Source organism: Anabas testudineus, chromosome 1 (genome assembly GCF_900324465.2).
Source record: "Anabas testudineus chromosome 1, fAnaTes1.2, whole genome shotgun sequence".
Classification (NCBI taxonomy): domain Eukaryota; kingdom Metazoa; phylum Chordata; class Actinopteri; order Anabantiformes; family Anabantidae; genus Anabas; species Anabas testudineus.
Genome location: NC_046610.1, coordinates 18,590,515 through 18,609,669, shown reverse-complemented (window position 1 = coordinate 18,609,669; position 19,155 = coordinate 18,590,515). Strand labels below are relative to the sequence as shown.

Below are 19,155 nucleotides of genomic sequence, written 5' to 3'. Positions count from 1 at the left end.
ATCTAAACTACACTAAACCGAATAAATAAATAAATTGGGTTTCTTGGAGCTACAAGTTATCAGTTGGTCATGAAACATGCCAGTGTTGACACTTCTAGGGTTTATCATGATTTACATGTGTAAGAAACAACCTTTTGATCAAATAAATAAACAAAAGAAAGTTGAGTTTTTTATTATTTTCAATGGTATCATATCAGTACACATTAAAAAACCGTTACATCCATTTGTAATCTAAAAACAAATCAAATATTTCTTCTGTAAAAAATGCATTATTAATATCAATAACTACCATGAAAACCTGATGATTGGAATTATTTCATACATTATGCAATGAAATCTAGCTCATACCTAAAACAAATCCCTCAGTAGCTGTCTAAGTACATAACCACACATTAGACAGAAAAAGGCATGTTTGATTGGCAAGCAGACAGAACAGAAGCCAGAAACACACACCAAACAATCTGTGTGCTCACGCTGCATGATCCAGACGCACACCTGAACTTATATACACACATATACAGTACTACATATTTGTCTGAAGGAGCACTGGCACCCAAGCCAGAGATATCACCTAGAAGATATCACCTATTTCTTAATGGACATTCTTATTCGTCAACACATCTGAATGGACCTGTACTGGCACGTAAAAAAAAACAAAAAATAAAACAAATATCAGTAACATCTGAAGTAAAGAAAGATCATCACCAAGCCTTGATACACAAACCACCACTATAGTGGCAAGTCAGGGAAAAACAATACAAAGAACACAAAGAAGCACGTCACTATTGCACTTTGCTATCCCTTGTAAACCAGTAAACTTTTGTGGATCTGTGGTTGACTTTGTGTTCAGGTTAAACCAAAGTTTAACCTTTAGTAAAATAATTTCACCTTTAGCAAAAAAATTCCAAAAACCTCAAACCAGTTTCAAAAACGTAGGGCAGCAGATATACTGCTTTTATTGGTCTATGCAGTAGTGCCCTAAACAAGTATTTCCTCCTTTGTTGGGAAAATACTAAGGTTTGACATTAAAGGCACTAATGATCAACTTCTTCCTCTCTGTGTCTCTATGAGGTTTCCCTTTGTGATCTGATATTGAATTATTGCTCATGAATGTAAAATAAGATCTGTACTCTGGTGTTCATGCAGACCAAATGAAAAATAATGGAACCTAATTTGAATAGATAATCAGTTGTGGTCGGATCGTTTTCCTCCCCATCTTGTGTTGTAATATGGCACTGTTTTATGTGCGAACTCGCCGCTTATCATCAAACAGTTTACGGACAGTGTAGACCTGCAAACGAAGGAAAAAAAAAAACAAAAAAAAAAAACAGGATGATGTTGCGTAGTGTAACATCAGAAAAGTCAATCATCTCAACATTGAACAGGTAACTTTACTCTGTGTGTTGTGTGCTTTATTTACCTGGGTGAGGGCCACACATAACATAACCACCACACTGGCACAGGACCAGAATGAAACCTTCCAAAGGTTATCTTCCAGGAGTTTTCGGTCCCGTGCCTCAAAGGCCCGCAAAACTGTTTGCATCTGCCAGCTGCGCTCCAAGCGCCTGTGCAGGGACTCCATGGTCTCCTAAGGAAAATGAGACAGGTGCTTTAGGGATTTAGACAATGACAAAACAACATGACTTGAACAAGATAATCTCCAAGTATACATAGTTTCAAAGTACTCTTTGTCCTCTGACTTATATGTGCCAGTTATGAGTGTATGTCCCAACTAAAATATGTGCTAATATTTAAAGTTGGCACATATAAGTTAAAGGTTATGTTTGACGTTATTACGCATTTTCCATATTGTCAGCAAATCCCATAAGAAGATCAAAACCACAGTGTGTTGTTCAGCCTTTCAATACTTTCCCACTTCCCCTGCCTGTCTGTGGCTCTTAGGCCTAAGCTCGATTTGTTCCTACTCAAGGGAAAAAAATAGTGTGTTACAGTTGCACGCACAATTATTCAACACATAATGAAACTTTTGATTACTACAGTTTCTAAATTATTCAACCTCTTCATTTCTGGCATCTTCAGTACTTGATCGAGCACCTATTTGTTGTTATGACCTGCTGGTGATGTGATATAACATAACAGGACACCAGCTTCTGCCAGCATTCCTCATGGGCAGTGCCGTCCAGTTCACTAATATTTTGCAACTTCCTTCTTCAAATCCCACCAGTGATTTAGCATGGCCTGATACTTTAATGAATTCATCTTGCCTTCCTCACGCTGCAGGTTTCCAGTACCAAAGGAAGCAAAACAGCCCCAGAGCATCACAGAGCCACCATCATGTTTCACTGTAGGCAGGGTGTGCTTTTCAGTTTATGCTTCAATCAAGCCCATGATTAGCTGCACATCAAAAAAAAGCATCATGCTGTAATTTGGAGAGACCACTTGAAACATTAGTTGTGTTGCGCTAATCAGCCTAACCTGTCGTGTACTTAGCAAAAAGCTGAAAGTTTGTAAAATTTCACAAATCATGTACTGTGGTAAGAAAAAGTATGTGAACCTTTTGGAATTTCCTATGCAAAGTCAACTCAGTAAGTTAAAGAGTGTTTGTTCTCAGTCAAGCAATTTTCTTAACTTATGCTAACACCTGACAAAAGGGTCAGTTCATTATTGGGTTTAATCTCTTCATGGGATCTGTTAAAAAAAACAAACAAACTAGGAATCAATCTAGCTTAATAATTCATAATAGTTGGTTTAGGGCTGAACAATTAATTGTTTTCAATGTGATATCACAATTTAACAAACACAATTTTCAAATAGTTCTGGGAATTGCCAAGTTTATAGGGAAAAGGAATGGCACAGATAGGCCTTGGTGAAACTGCTGAACAAGTGGTCCAACATGCCCTCAAGCACTTCCCAGACTACAGTACTGGAGGTGTACAGAGCATGCAGACAGTGTTGTGAATGTTACAGTAAGAAGATAATTAAAGTTTCCACACACACACAACTGAAATAACAATATTACCAAATAAAAATATTTTTTTCCCATATCACTCTTAATTTGGTCCATAGGCAAATATTAGAGATATAAGAGAACAGCACGTTGTGCTGTTGTGTTTGACTATAAATATGTTAACAACAAGAATTGAATTAGAGTGCAGTTAACATGATTAACTGGATTCTATTTTGTTTCTGCACCTAACCTAACATGCATCTCACCCGGATGTCCTCTAGCTTGTATTCCAACAAGCTTCCATCAGGCTCCTCCAAACCTTTCCACTCTTCATCTCCACCCACATCTCCTCCTTGACCCTCAATGATAATCTCAAAGAAGACCATCTTCTCTGAGAAGCGACTAAAGCTGTTGTCAAAGCAGATCTGATAGTCTCCCTCCACTGTAGGCTCCACCCTAGAATAACAGGAAATAAAGTCAAAGTTAATCAGACAGATTCAACAATGCTTGATCAGAAATGTGAATCATCATAAACTGAACAGGCTAATGAGAGACACCACTAACACATGGACTCCGTCAGAACGTCGGGACTCAATGATGAGTAGGATGCCTTCTGGGGAGAGGATGGTAAAGTCTACATCCATACCAGCACCTGCTATCACCTGGATGTACACACACAAATACACACTGAGAAACAGGCTCACAACAGAGTTTTTTTACAACTTGATTTTCCAGTGATAGTTGAGAAACACACAAACGGTACGTTTATAAAGATCAGGCAATGACATGCAGCAGCACCCATACCAGGCGCCCCGATGCTGGTTAACAGCACAAGCCACACATTTTCAAGAGGGATTACGGGTGCAGTGCAGGAGAAAGCACAATGTTGTCTCTCTGACTCTCCCACTAAACAAACAGTGCAAACTAGCATAGCTTTACATTTGGTTCCTGTGTACATAAGGTGACATGTACATGGTGCTACAGTTTAGAAAGTAATAGACCTAAAAGTAGTATCACTAAACCAGCAAGGATGGATTTTGATCATTTACTGGGGAAGTCTGTGCTATTACACACTTAATAAAAATGCATTGGTCCCAGTCTATCTAAGGTGCATATCTGACCATTTTCTTAAGTCATAGTGGATAGTAAATTAAAAATGTGGACAATAAAAACTGTACTCATGTCCTGTGGCTTTGGGACAGCTGCTCACAGTTATTGAATGTTTTAAAGTCAGTCTGATGAGGCTGTAAGGACCCTGCAAATGAGCATTAGCTACTGAGCTTAAGATTGTTTTCCAAATCTCTTGACTCTTGAGTTGGAGCCTGAAAACCTAACACAGCAGATGTTTTCCATCCTGTTTAAACAGCACAGTCCTGGCTTGAGGACTTCAACCCTTAGGATACCAGGATGTGAGAGAGACAACGACAAGTGACTCACTCACACGTACTATGAGCAACCAGTGCTTTAATGTCTCATTTCCTGTATAGTAGTTATTTTGCTATTAAGCACTCAGCACTGTCTGAAAGCACCTCTGTTGCTGCAACATTGCACAGAAGATGCTACACATGCTAATACCTCTTACTTGACGGGTTTTTCTTTCTTCCTTTGTGATCCAGCCACATGACTTTGCTATTAGTCTGACTGCTCATCAGACATGTTGACTCCCCGAGTGTATGAATGTACAGTAAGCTCTCAACGCAGCTGCAGCTTGAGACACGCTGGTTTATTAAAACGTGTTCGTACGGCAGCTAGCTGCAGCAACAAATGTTAGCCGTCAACAGGATATATCTGCATATCCAAAGGATGTAAATGTGCACGCAGTGAGTGTTTATAACCTAAGGGCTGCACACACTCAGTTACCTGATACTCGACCTCCATCGTCCCATTATTTACTGTCGGCTGAAAGAAACACTCGGATCTTCCGGCTGGCAGCAGAAACGTTAACTCGCTGTCTTGGCTCTGCCCGAAACTGCGCACAGACCCTAGACACCACCCAAACACTACTGCGAGGACAAACAGCGGTCCTCTGCCCCCCTTTTTGCTCCGGAGAAGGTCCATGGTGAAGGTATTCCCAAACACGGGGCTATCTGAGTGCAGCCATCTCTCCCGCATCCCTCTTCCGCAGCACAACTTCCTGGTGTTGCGATTGGATGAAAGCCCGCGAACGAGGCCCGCGCTGAGGACCAATCAGAGGAGGAAGAGTAGCAGTTCTCGACCAATCAGAGGCAGCGGAGTTAGTGCATCGTCACACTTACACACAGCGAGTTAATTGATAGGAGCTCTATTAATGACTGATCTGACCAGGGACAATAAACCTGAAGACACAAACATGAACCATCACAGCGTGCAACTACAGCGGGTTTAAATGAACTCAGTTTATGAAGCAGCAACACAACAGGCCGACTGGGTTACCAGCATCCAAAGAGCCTTTTTTAGGGGAGTTAATTTTCATCAAGAGTACTTGTTGTACCCTTGTTCCCCAGATGCCCTAAAACAAACTTGTACTTTACAGCTGAAATGATTGGATAACTATGCAAATTGAACTATTGTTTAAATAATGTTTATTTTTAAGCGTAACTGTAAAAAATTTAAAATAAAATAAAATCACAGGCATAAACTGTTATTATGTGATAGTTAACCAGTTTCTACACACTGAGTTATAAACTCAACACTGGGCCTTGACAAACAGTAGTTTTTGTGGCCATTTGTCAAAAAATCCAAACTCTGGTAAAAAAAAAAAGAAAAGTAAATGGTGTATGAAACTCCTACTACCCCCTACCCCTTTTCTTAAAGTGAACGAACCGCTTTAATTTCCTGACAGAAGCCATTTCACGCCATGAGAATGAATAATGGCTGTACCAAGCGTCAACAGTGCCCATTCCTGCTGTCAGTGTGCTGATGCCTAAAAAAGCCTCATCATTAAATGTACTACGTGCAGCTGTGTCTGTCTTGCTTAGACATGAAAATATGAATAATGTATTTGTACTAGAAAGTGACAAATGTAATGGTGCAGCCACATGTCTGTCTGAGTTAACCTGTTTGTATCATCTGTTTAGATGTTGAAATGCGAATGAAAACCCAAGGTTTTCTGTTCAACCTTTGTTTTCCTGTGTTTGAAATCACTCCTCCCTTCATCAATCACTAATTCCACTGTAACAGGCACTCACTCTCAAATGTTATTAACAACATTACCAATTAATAATATGCAATTAATGTACATTACCAAGCCACTGCAGGCAAAGAGGCTGTTTTAAGGGTGGAGGTCATACAACCAATAAAGCAGACCAAGATAAAGCGATTGTCAGAGACAATGGCTGATTCCTCAGTGCACTCACATCCTGCAATGGACCAGAGTTTGCAACGTACTTTTATCCGTGTTTACACTCCTTTCTCTTCCTTTCTAGAAGGCACCCAAGGCCCAAACAAATCTTTACCCATGAATCATTTTGATAAAAGTAATCAACCATATAATGGATAACGTGACGCAAAAGAACATAACTTTGGACTAAGACTAAGGGAATGTTTGCAAAATAGGAAATGAGAGTAACATGGAAAATGTTTTATGTCAAAAATAGGAAATGGATAATGTTTTTATTGGTAAGTAGACAGAAAATGTGCTTTTTAACAATTATTGCAATTCTTTGTTTTATTTTTGCCAGTTATTCATTGCTCACGTTATCTTACACAGTTGCAGTCTTGTCACAGCTCTATGTTTAGGGTTTGTTTTGAAAAAACTTGTATTTAACCAGCAATAACCATGATCAGACTTCCGTCTGTCCTCCCTGCTCTTTATCTCCGTTGAGCACTCTGTGCTCTTGTGTGTGTTTGTGTGTGTTTATGTGTGCATGAGTGTGTTTGAAGTAAGAATTTATGGCTTTTGGGTAGCAAGTAAGTCAGGGTGTATGTAGGGTGGTTTCACCATATGGGCTCTGTCACGTCAAACTTTCCCCTCCTACAGCAGAGGACAGAAAGGATGATTGCGTTAAAATTACCATGAGTTTCACTTAGAACAAAGAAGGAGGAATCTCTTTTTCTAATTCAAATGCTTTATTGAATTATTGTTACGTTTGACTCTGCATTTAAACCGCAGAGAAATAGAAGAAAACCTGTAATATCAACATCACATACAGCACATTCACAAGAGATGAAAACAGTGGCAATCCTCAGTATACTTGCTTCAGTAGATGATGAAAAAGAGAAAAACAGGAAAAAATAAAGAAATAACTACTCTCTGTACGCAAAGTACAGAGATTTCTGGACATATTATGTACATAAGTGAAACAACACTGTGTTGCATCATAACATGGCAAATGGCAAAAACATAGTTCCTTATAACAAAAACTCTGACACATCATTTGTCATAAAAAAGAAAAAGGACAACAACCTTCAAAGTGAAGCCACTCTTGAACAGATCAATGACTGTAAACATCGACACCACAGGTTCCTGCAAATAAAAATAAAAGCAACAAGTTGCTCAAAGTGTCGAATCATGGTCTGTCAAGTGGCTGTGTACATGTTTTACTGCTTTCACGCGGCCAATAGTGCCAGACTGTGGTGTTGACAGTGGGTAGCGGTCAAAGGTACTGTGTGTGTTCTACAGAGTGACCCCCAGCTCGACTTCCACTGCCGCCTCTGCTGTTACCACGGTTCAATATTATTAAAAGTTTGCTGAAGGCACATAACTCAGCTAGACAGAGTGATGTAGGAAAAACAGCCCAGTGACTGAGATAACAAATCAAAAGTGCTCAACCGAAAGCATGATACAAAGGGTGAGAAATTGAAGGCAGAGAAAAGGAAGTGACAGCTGAGGGACGAAAACTACTGTATATTGAGTAGACGTGGGGAGTGTCCCATGCACACACCACTCACATGCTCACTACGTTTCTCTCTCGCTCTCTCTCTCTCTCTGCCCGTTCCCCATGTCATCTTCGTTTCCTCCTTATATGAGCTTGCTTGCTGAAAGCAATATTGGTGATAGTTGACAGCAGGCAAGCGAGCACAAGAGGTGAGGAGGGAAATCTGTGTTTGGTGCAGACAGAGGATTTTCTTCTTCCCAGGTGAGCCATCTAGAGATGTTTTAATACACAGTGGTATGTGAAGAGAAAATATAAGTAATTTTGAATGGCATTAATGAACGTCTGTGTCACTTAATATCCCAAAGGAGCTTCAGGGGGAGTGTGTGCCTACTCTCCTGTCCTGCTGGATGGCTGACTGAACTGTGGAGGAACATCTAATAAAGCGTCTCGAATGAGCAGCGAGAGTGGATCGTTTCTTTTTGATTCACTGGACCTGCCACTGCCACAGTCATTCTGTGTATGCTTGCTGTAGTCAGGGTATGTAGAAATCTCTTTGTTTCCCAGAAGCTGGTTGCATCGCATGTACTTACTGTAAGCAGCGTAGAGTAGACAAAACATGTGAGGTTGTGTCTGTGTCTCATGTCTCTTACTGTCATTTCTTTGTTTCTCTTGTGCCTGGCTCTTCTTTTTTTTTTTTTTTTGTCTGTCTTTCTGTTCCCTGTCTCTTTGCTTTCTATCTTTAACCCTGCTTCTTTCAGTGAACACTGTTGGAAGTCACAAGCTCAAGCTCTTTGACCTTTAGCGCTAACATCCCAGGTGGAGTTTGATTTGGGTGGAATGGCAGAGGGCGGCGCGGGTACCAGCACCCAGGTGTTTGTGGTGGACAGCCAGGCCACATATGTGTCAGTGCCCAGTGAGAAGAAGAAGAGGTGGGCGAGAGTGAGCCAGAAGCTTCTTCTCCTGCTGGTGGGACTGGCTTTGCTGGGACTTGTTGTGGAGGGATATTTCATCCTTAGTCTATACAAAAAAACGGAGGTGAGGCTCATGCCTGTGTGTGTGTGTGTGTGTGTGTGTGTGTGTAGGGAGAAGCCTCTGTGACTGAAGTGCATGGAAATTCCTTTTTACCAAGAATTTCCCTATTTTCTTCTACCACCACTCAGCAGTGGACAGCTAAACTCATTTGCGTGGCTGTCGTCATCTGCGCTTTAGGCTGTAGGTGACTAATGGCAAACGTGTCAACTGGATTCTTTCTCTACTTCTACTTCCCTTTCTATTCTCTCAAGTGCAAAACCCACAATATAACTTCACTTTTCTAAGACAGTTTCATTACACACCTATCTCTATCCTGTTATACACTGTGTGCACATTATGTGACATGCACTACAATGACTTTAGAGTAAAATAAGTAGCAGCACAACAATGGTTCATCTCTTTTTTTCTTAATTATTGTGTTTCTGCCTGAGCCTGGAAATTCTCTCCCAGCAACGGTCCAATCAAGAAGAGACTGCTCACATGTAGCATGAAGCCGTTTTATTTTTATTTGTGTTATATTGTGATAATTAAATCAGAGTCTTTCAAATACACTTATCACAGAGGGAGAAAGAAAAATTCAATAAAAAAAAACTCAGTGGTTCATTTGCTACCACAACTGCATGTTTTCACCCCACGTGTACATTTCTACTGGTCTCCGTGAAGCAGGACACTTCCTGTTCTTACACACTGAACTGAACTGAATTGAACTTTTGACATCTTGCCTGCAAGTACGCACAGACCTTCTTTTAATCTTTTCTTTTTTTTTCTTCCTACTTACAGCAAACGTTTTCATTCTGCGGGTCTCATCCTCTCTGTCAGAACTTGTCTAACCCCAACAACCAACAGGTAAACATGGGCGAAAAGTACACATATCTTTTATGTGTGTTTCTGGCATTTTGAGTTTTCTCAACTCATTTGTTTTTTGTTTGTTGAAGGGTGGCTTAACAATGACTCGAGTGGGATATAAAGGTACGGAGTCACTCACTGTTGTGATCATTTGTGATGCCTTATGTGTTTATATAGGTGGCTCTCAGAGAGAAGTAGAGATATATAGGTGATGAAACAATCATTCATCTTCAGCTGTCAACAGCTACTAAAATATTTCAGTAGATGAGATAAAACTATGTTGCCATTTCCAGAGTCAAAGCATGTAAAACCCAAATCAGATATGTTGATTGATTTATTAGTTGATTGATAAGTTGCATGACTGAGTCTTTGCTCCTGCTTTCTTGAATAGAGTCCAATGAGATTCCCATTGTGCAACAGCATCAAGAACAGACGCCACAGAGGCCCTTCGCTCACCTGATGGGTTAGAAGCCTTCTCAAAACTCCAATATAAATATTGTACATGACCTGAGTAGTTCTAGTGTCAGTCTAATAATTCTTCTTTTCCCTCTTCTTTGTCTCAGGCTCAGATCGTCCCGTAGATGAAAACAATGTGGTGCAGTGGGTCAATGAAGGTGGTGAAGCCATCACCCACAACATGAGCTACGACAAAGGCAGACTGATAGTTGAGAAGGAAGGTTACTACTACCTCTACTCCAAAGTACAACTAAATGCTGCAGATGACTGCCAGCTTATCCAGCACAAGGTTATGAAAAACACCAGTGCCTATGGACAAGCAATAGAACTTATGAAATCAAAAAGGTTTGTCAGTGTACCACACCTTACTTCCTTCCTTTGTCGTTGCACTTGAGTGCAACCTCGTTGTAACTTAACTCTTGTGTTGGCATCGGTGCAGTCTTCAGCTTTTTGCTTTGTGAGATCTCACGTTGTGGCTTGTTTCCTCTAGTTTTCGCTGCAAGACCCAGAAGCCGTCAGGTCCCAGGGCTTCGGGAGGAGAGGATTTGTGGAACAGTTTCCTGGCCGGGATTTTCCACCTGCAGAGTGGAGATAAAATTTTTGTCAGTTTGGAGAATATACGTGTTCGTCCAGGACTAGCTTACAACTTCATGGGGGCTTTTATGATATTTCCTTAGAATCATAAAGAAGTACATCTGTCCCACTCCGTGATCACATTCTATGACTTTTTTTGTGCTAATTATTACACTATGTATTGTTTTTTTATATATATAATATTCATATTCTAATATATACAGCATCTGATGACTTTGTTTAAATCCATATCTATGAGGCTGAAGCATGTGTTAGCTATCCCACATGGAGAGGGCCCATGTGGCCAGCAGGTTTGAGTGTCTATCACCTCACACTGCGCTAACTCAATGAAAAAGCAACTAAAAGTTATGATGGTGATATCATAAAAAAGTATCTGATATTCAGACTATACAACCTTACTTGATTTTTGTATTTTTGCTCTGTTAAATATTTTGTTGTGTTAATAAAATACAGTTTTTTTACAAAATAAAAATGAAAGCAAATGGAAGCGAGATTTCTTTTCCGCTCACAGATTAAACTGTTAGGAACCAGCTTGGATGTTTACGCTTGCTGAGACAAACCACCCACACAACACAGTTGCAGCTCTATAGATACACAGCATAGACAAACACCTGCAAGGCGATATGTGTGTGTGTGTGTGTGTGTGTGTGCGTGGGTGTGTGTGTGTGTGTGCGCGTGTGTGTCTGTGTGTGAAGAGCAGGATGTGGTTGTGTAAGGATGCACTCAGAAGAGGATGAAGGGGGGTAAGTGTATTGAGGTGCTGAGGTTGGTGTGGCTGACTCAGCTCTTCTCATAGTGTACAGGGGAAAGTTTCACAGACACTGCAGAAGTGTGAGGTGGAAAAAAGACACTGTATAAAGGTTCAGAGATGTCAAGTAAAGGAGAGTTAGGAGACTTAGAGTGGACAGGAGGAACGCAAGAAATCAAGGCGCAGTGAATTTTTGACAAAGTACAGGACGTGGCGTAGACAGGTAGACAGGTAACCAAATATATAAACCACCCCCCCCTCTGGCTGTGGAAAGATTGACCTCAGATGATTTGGAGCTATTTGGGTCATTTCCTGCTCTGAGACACAGATAAACATCTGTGCATCAGTGAAACAAACACACAAACAAGATAATTTTCTTGCAGCTTGAGCGTTAAAAACTTTGTACATATAAAAACACTGCATGTTCCTAGAGGTGGTGGTAGATAACTAAGTACTTTACAAAAGTACTCTACATAAGCACAATGTTGGGGTATTATACTTTTACTTATATTATATTATATTACTTTTCATTTAGAGATGTTAGAGTTTCATATGTACTGTTTGATTTTGCACTTCAAGTGATATTAGAGCTACTACTCAATACTTCAACATCAGGTCAAGTATCTTTACTGTTGTATTTAGGTCCAGTTTTAAGATCTATATTGTGTCATTTCATAGACACCTTTACTCCATTACGTTCACTAGACAATTAGTTGCATTGTAAACTAAACTTTTTTGTACATGTAAATGAAATAATGAACTGTTTCACATTAATTAATGAACGAGCTGCATTTTTGAATGCTGCTTATAGATAAATACATTAGCACTAATAAATAAGACCTACTCTGCATAACATATACACTGTCAAAGCCTTGTTCTGCATGATGAGTACTTAGTACCTGAAAAGGTTCCCCGTGGAGTTTTTAATCTCTGTATGGCGCTTGTTACAGGCCAAGATGTGCAGCAATGCACCAATCAGAAGAGGAGCCCTAGAGAGTTAACTTGGATGTAATCTTGAAATTCTTAAAAATGCATTGTGAAGCTTTTATGTTTTTGCCTTTTTTGAACAAACAAATGTTGTGGTTCGACTCACTGTTGCTTATCAAAATGCACTGCATGCGAAGGTCAAACAAAGGGCTCAGTGTATTTAAATCTTCTTAGAACAATTCACATCTGATAATTCAGTATTTTTAATTTTGAGGTGTTTTGTGACATGTCCATGTCTTTTAGCCTGCAGTTCTCTTTCATGCATTTGCTGGTGCATTTCTGCATGTCTTGTGCATTTCCTCCACTGATGATTCAATTGCAAAGTGAAACCGCTGTCCAGTGGGAACCCTATTACCCACATGTGCACTTGTGCATACATAATACAAACCAAACAGGGAGTCACTTATGAAAACTACAGCACTCCTAGAGATCAAATACTCCAATCAGCTGTGAATACATTGATGTAGCGTCACCTTAAGTTAATTGATTATTTATACATCCAGCAGGTAAAACTTGGTGAGCCCAAGTCCTCTGTTTTACTTTTCTGTCTGCTGTCTTGTCAGGGAAATATCTGTATATTTAGCTGTAACTAAAGCTGCAACTGTTTAGTGGTGAGCAGGTAGTGCACGGTGGTTGTTTGAATGTTTTCACTGAAAGTAGCTGCCTGTGGTTTAAAACATCGTGAGAACAGCGAGAGTGAATAAAAGCAGTAAAGACACAGGACAGAGGTGACGCTTAATATGCTGACACTCAGGTTTGATCACTATGAGCCCAATGGAATTACATACATTGTCATATTTGTTTTAACGCTTTAACATGCAACGTGTCTTAACTAAGAAAGCAGTAGCATGAAAATAGAAACCAACCCACCCAGCCCCTCGGTTATCAGTCGTATTGAAATCACCATAAATAATAATGTGCAGGAAACTTCAACAGTTTATTTTTAGTATATATTTGGAAATTCCCATTCTCACACAACTCACTCGATTAACGGTGCCATCAACATAACGTCTTGATACCGAAACAAATTTCCTTTTTTTGCTTTCAGTTGCTGACAGGACATTAGCCTGTGAGTCAGGCACGGTGACACATGAAGCCATGAGCACCAGTACCCAACACTGGCCTTCTCTGTGAGCATAATTCTTCTGTTTGAGCATGCCTTCTACCCATTATCATGCAATTTTTTTTTAATTAGCATCTGCGTGTTGGTTTTATTTCAAGCAGGAGGCATAGTTCTATTTATCTTCTCACCCACATAGAGTTTTTTTTTCCTAAACCACACCGTATGGTAAATAAACAGGAAGTGATGTACATCCAGTTCCCGGTAGGGTCTGCGCAACAGCAGGGAACTTTCCCTTACCTTGAAGCTTTTTACATATTCCACTTATAACTTTCACACTCGTCATTTTCTACTTCACACCACAATGAATTCCGTTTTTGCCATGTTTCTCTTTCTGTCCATGTTTAATCTGGATTACAATGCAAAACATTCATCAGTGTGTAGTTTGTCCATGGGACGTGCTTTTCTTCAAAAAAGCATTTCCTCAGTTCTGTGCATATAAAAACCAGATATTTTAGTAAATCTGGTCATAGTTTTATAACCTTTGGATAAATTCACAAGCCCTTTTTTCCGTGAAAGTTATTTCAAGTGTATAGTCTTACACAGTACTCTTACTCATCATTTGCCAAAAGAGATGAAATGACTCTGCTGGACTAAACAAGAACAATACCAGCTCCCTGAGATGCTCGTTGGGGTTTTGGAGTAAAATTACACATTTTTAAATTCAACTGTGTGTCTTTACTTTGCCAGACATTTGAAATGAAAACAGAGTTTCAGCATAATGTCAAATTAACTCATGCAAACTGAATGACATAATTGCAGTGTATTGCACGTCAACACTAATGTAGTGTTTTCTACATCAAAATACATTTCTATAAAAAATAGCAACACCATTATAAATAGTAGTATAAATAGTTCAACATCACAAAATAAATATATGTCACATATTACAGCTCCGCAACACATATACATATTTACAGAGAATGAGGTGAGTGTCTGCTATTTTCCATAACCTCTTTGCATGATCATGACTGCAACTCCTCCTACTACGTTTCATCGTCTTGCAGTTTATAAGAAAGTTTGTAATAGCTTTGAAAATTGGCACCAGTGTATGTTCATGTCCCCCTTCTAGGACCTTAGGAAAACACAAACAGGTCTTGTTTTTCAGCTCGATCCACAGGCCATAGGCACATCTGCATCTTAATGTCAGTAGTTGTACTATAGTGTCCATCTTAGTCCACAAGGAACATCCCGAATCCAGAGCTGTTCAGCTCCAGTTTCCAGTACTTCAGCCCCTCCTTTGGTACAATCATTTTAGTGATCAGGTTCTCATTAGCTATCCTGCTCACTGTCCAGCATTTCCTGCTCACGGGGGTTGTACTTGCCATTTCTGGAAGCTGCACGTCGCAGGTGAGCTTATCATTGACGCGTACAGTGAGGAGGCCTGCACTGCATTTGTATGTGCAGGTGAGGTTGAGATTAATGTACATGAAGTATGTCCCCACATTTGATGGCGTCAGTGATTGCTGAACCCGGTCAAACAAGAAGTTTTTTCCTACAGAACGTCCTTCACCTTGGTGAAATTCAGCCCAGTGCATGGTGGAGTTCTCCAACTTACCTACAGGAGGAGACACACATTTAATTTAGACAAAGTTTACACAGGGTAACAACAGGCAGTTCCATTACACTGTGGTGACACCTTGACTAACTGAACTGTCATAGAAAGTCTGTCATCTCAGTGATGCATGTTAAGGATCATTACATCTTTCAAAATCTGAAATGCCACACAAAAAAATCCCTCAGTCTAACCCTGGTAGACACTTTTGTCTATTAACACTTATTAAAATCTGTGCTCAATCAATAAGGAGACTTCATGTCATGTTTGTATTTAGTAAATAAAAGCAGACTTACTTGAGTTGGCTTCCAGGTAGGCAAAATTCTGCACATGAAGAGAAAACAAAGATAAAGACAGTTAACATGTGCAGCGGACATGGGTCAAAATGAAAGAAAATCACAAACGATCCACATTCCTAATGATAAGGATGATGTGCTTACCTTGTATTCTATGCTGGAAGACTCTGTCGACTTTAATTGCTGGGACACTGGGGTCTGGTTTATCTCAATGGTCTTCAAATGTGTCAGCCTGGACTGTACGTCCCGCAGAGCCAGCGCTCCATAGACGGCCAGAGCCGTCACAGCCACAAATAGAAAAACGACGGACACGACGAGGAAAACGTCTAGAAAGCCTCCACGCCGACGCTCCTGCTTCTGAAGAGACTCAACATCCATCTCTGTATTTTGGTGACTCATCAATAACTCGTGAGCTGCCTGAACGTCGGAGAGAAAGTCCGCACAGGTCCAACTTCTAGACTCAGCGAACAATAATAATAATAATAATAATAAAAAAGCTTGCAAGTCCAAGTAGAAGCTTTGGCAGTTGTGCAGCTCCGGTTGTTGACTGGCTTCCCTCCACAGCTCAGCCCTCTATATCTCACACAGCTCCGTCCAGGTCGTGAGGTGAATGTCGCGCTTGTAGGCACTATTATGGCTTTTATACCGTGCAGCGTGCGCTCTCAGTTTCAGACAGGGAGGAAAAACGCGGAAGTCATGGGTTTCCCTCTCGCCTCCTCACACACGCCTCCCCTTCTTTCACGGCTTGTGCAGGAGGTGAGAAAATCAGACGCGCAGACTTTCCGCAGCTCTCCAAGCTCTTGCGCAAGTGCGCACTGAAGGCAACTGGTGCGGTGGAAAACGAAAGGGAGAGAAAAGGCGCAGCGTCTCACTTCTCTACCTTCCGATACAGTCAAACAAAGCATCACCTCTCAGTCCCCACTCTGTACCACTGGCAAAACAGGCACCGTGGAGATAATGATAGCATGAGACCATCAGTTGAATTTGGGGTCAGTTGCCATTTAGGATAACCATTGGCAACCTCAGGCAGAAGAGCAACATGAGAGATGCTGGGATACGGTGAGTCATATATCAGCAGTGTGTATGTCATCACAGACCTTGAAAAAGCCCACAACGTCACACTTTCAGGTTGACATACCTGGCACAATTCTGGCATAGCCAGAAATGGGATGTAGCCCCAGATGTGTGTCGGAGAGAGAGAGAGAAAGAGAGATGGGTATCAACAGGTCCTGGAGTTACAGACATCACAAGAAATTAGCGATAAGGTTTTTCTCGCATTGCTCAGCCACCCTGCCAGCCAATCACATGCCTTTTTAATTTGTTGCAGTGAGAAGTCTCAAGCTGGACGGGAATTCCCCCCCCCTCGGTAGCTACTGTATATGTGTGAGAGAGACATGAAAGACAGAGAGGGAAGGAAGAAAGAGGGGGGATGACAGAGTTTCCAAAGAGATGCCTTCATTATGTACATTTTTATATGGGACAATAACTTTGATCTACTTTTACATGGTGCATTAGAGCATGGAAAGCAAGTGCTTTTATCAGTGTAGCAGGTTGGGTTTCCATTTTGACAGAGATTGCTCATAAACAGTCGTAATAGTAAAAATAGGAATGAAACTATCAGGGTTGCGTTACACTGCAAATTGTCTTCAGTCCTGAAAATGACACTGTGACATTTAAAAGTAAAAATGTGTCGATCCTTTTCTCTATCCTTTATATCACCTTCACATCACGTTTCTATATATCGTTTTGTCTGTGGGAAAATGCCAATGTGCACAAAGTGAACCAGAAACTGACTAATCTGCACAGAGGCCTGACCAACTCTGGTCATCAGTGGCTGATGAATGAATGTGCAGCAGTCAGATTACTCAATCTGGTGGGAAGCCTACACAGAAGAGTGGGGGCAGTTTTAGCAGAGATGCGTTTAAGCGTCAATTCTCCCTTCACACCTGATCGTGTTGACAAAACTATAAATGTTTTGTTCCTATCTTTGGTCTAGTTGAAGGACAACCTCCATTACAAATCAACCTCAGTGATTTTATTGTCCTTTGTGTTTCCTTTGAAATCACAGAAGTATCACATTGAAGTTGCAGCATAATTCTCACACACTCTGCTGAACTGTGATCCTTTAACCCCAGTGTGGCTCTGAGGATGGTGGTGCTGGTCATTTGGTTGTGACTAAATACTTGCAAAAACAAGTGGACTTCATCTCAGCTAAACTTTACATTAATGGTAATGAGCACATTTATGCATGCATGTTAATGTGCTCACTAAGAATATTGTGGACATGGGAAGTAAGTATTACATTAAACAGCTATCAGCTTGCTACAAGATGAACAGGAGATGAATAGATCTTGAGTTTATTAGTTTGTTCCAGGTGAGCAGAGTCATAGTTTGGGAAACAGATGCAGTAATTCAGGAATTGATCACCTGTGTTTTAGCACAACTGGTGTAATTACTGGTGAGGGTTTTCCACCATTTATCAGGTTTCCATCCATCTGACCTAATAGAGGAGAGTTTACACTGAGGTTTATGTTAATCACTTACATGCTCCATGATAATCAACAAATAATCAGCTGATCAGATTTGCACAGTTTGCTAAAAGAAAAGTTAAGGGAATGTTTGTGGTTGTTACTGAAAGGGAAGTGAATGTTACATATATAAATACAGGAAGTAACTGTCACTGACAAGGTCTAAAGATCAGAAAACTGCACTATTGAGACAGCTGTACGTGCAAAGTGGGAACACTTTTCGTCATCAAAGTTGATTGATTGATTGATAGATTTTCTGTGACAGAACATGCACAGTAAATAAATTATAACGTACATTAATGCAGGTGGACTGAATTCAAATGTGGAGCCAAAGAGTTGTCACAGAAAGTGCTGAAGATAAATGACGCACATTATTGCTAATTTGACTCATTCCACTTCTATGAACCCTATAGATATCTTAATGAGTATCATTTTTGCTGTGTATTTTCTTCCATTTCTCTTTGTTGTGTGATTGTTGTTATATTTATTTTTGACACTTTCAGGAATCTTGCTATTGTAAAGTGGGAAATCACTGAGCAACTTGCAACTGTTGCAATGTTCCTGATCTTGGTATATTATAGGGCTTCTGAAATTTCTAATGGTCCAAACAAGAGTCTACTACATTATTGTTCTAATAAAGTACCTATATTATGATTATATTTTTATGGTTGTTAGAGAACATTTGTTATTTCTTCCCTCTGCAGAAAAGTAAAAATTAAGGGAATACATGCATTTGAAGAACAAAACATTAAATCAAGAAACACAGATGATTCCTGATGTCTTTAAGAGTACTTACCAACAGTAGGGATGCATGACTGTAAATGATCAAACTGTATTTATTCTCATTTACATTTACCCATGTACTTTTCTTAACTACTAGTAATTCCTGTTGCTGTAGTGTTAGATGAATATTGTTTATGGTTTCACTGCATTACATTTACAATTCTCTTCATTTAACTAAATACTCCTAAAACATAAAATCTATATTTTAAACATGTTGGCAGCATGTTATCCTTATCCTATTCCACCAGACCACCTGATCTGCACTGCACATACACATTTACAGTATATTATCCACGTTGGTCCTGTGTTAAAACGAGTTCTTTTGGTCTAATCTCAGGGTTCCCACCTACACCATGGTTGCTGTTAGAATTGCGTATTTACTTGTTCATGTTTTCCCCTGTGTGTGCTGACGTTTTCTGGCGGGACTTTGTTTCATTTTCTTAGAGAGCTCAGGTTAGGTTACAAAGAATTCACATGTGAAAAAGCTCTCGGAGACATTTTCTGGG

At 40.1% G+C, this 19,155-nt stretch overlaps 3 protein-coding genes across 4 annotated transcripts; 1 reads left to right on the top strand and 2 right to left on the bottom strand.

The window, feature by feature from the left end:
- Positions 1-156: 156 nt before the first annotated feature.
- tmed1b (transmembrane p24 trafficking protein 1b) lies at positions 157-5,050 on the bottom strand. The gene is made up of 5 exons (XM_026360472.1): positions 4,769-5,050; positions 3,473-3,570; positions 3,175-3,364; positions 1,421-1,588; positions 157-1,291 (listed from the first exon to the last, which is right to left on the bottom strand). Exons 1-5 carry the CDS (start codon positions 5,018-5,020, stop codon positions 1,241-1,243), a joined length of 759 nt encoding a protein of 252 aa, XP_026216257.1. The 5' UTR covers positions 5,021-5,050; the 3' UTR covers positions 157-1,240.
- A 2,790-nt stretch (positions 5,051-7,840) lies between these two features.
- Positions 7,841-11,076, top strand: LOC113162680 (tumor necrosis factor ligand superfamily member 14-like). Of its 2 annotated transcripts, none has more exons than XM_026360954.1 (8): positions 7,841-7,965; positions 8,070-8,241; positions 8,463-8,739; positions 9,517-9,582; positions 9,672-9,705; positions 9,974-10,045; positions 10,146-10,383; positions 10,529-11,076. In XM_026360954.1, exons 3-8 carry the CDS (start codon positions 8,542-8,544, stop codon positions 10,713-10,715), a joined length of 795 nt encoding a protein of 264 aa, XP_026216739.1. In that variant the 5' UTR covers positions 7,841-7,965; positions 8,070-8,241; positions 8,463-8,541; the 3' UTR covers positions 10,716-11,076. The 2 variants fall into 2 exon arrangements, with proteins under 2 accessions (XP_026216739.1, XP_026216740.1); XM_026360955.1 differs by having other exon boundaries at positions 7,842-7,965; positions 9,556-9,582.
- A 2,736-nt stretch (positions 11,077-13,812) lies between these two features.
- LOC113161376 lies at positions 13,813-15,991 on the bottom strand. Its single transcript, XM_026358919.1, has 3 exons — positions 15,483-15,991; positions 15,339-15,366; positions 13,813-15,045 (listed from the first exon to the last, which is right to left on the bottom strand). The coding sequence occupies exons 1-3, from the start codon at positions 15,735-15,737 to the stop codon at positions 14,660-14,662; spliced, it is 669 nt and encodes a 222-aa protein (XP_026214704.1). The 5' UTR covers positions 15,738-15,991; the 3' UTR covers positions 13,813-14,659.
- Positions 15,992-19,155: the final 3,164 nt, after the last annotated feature.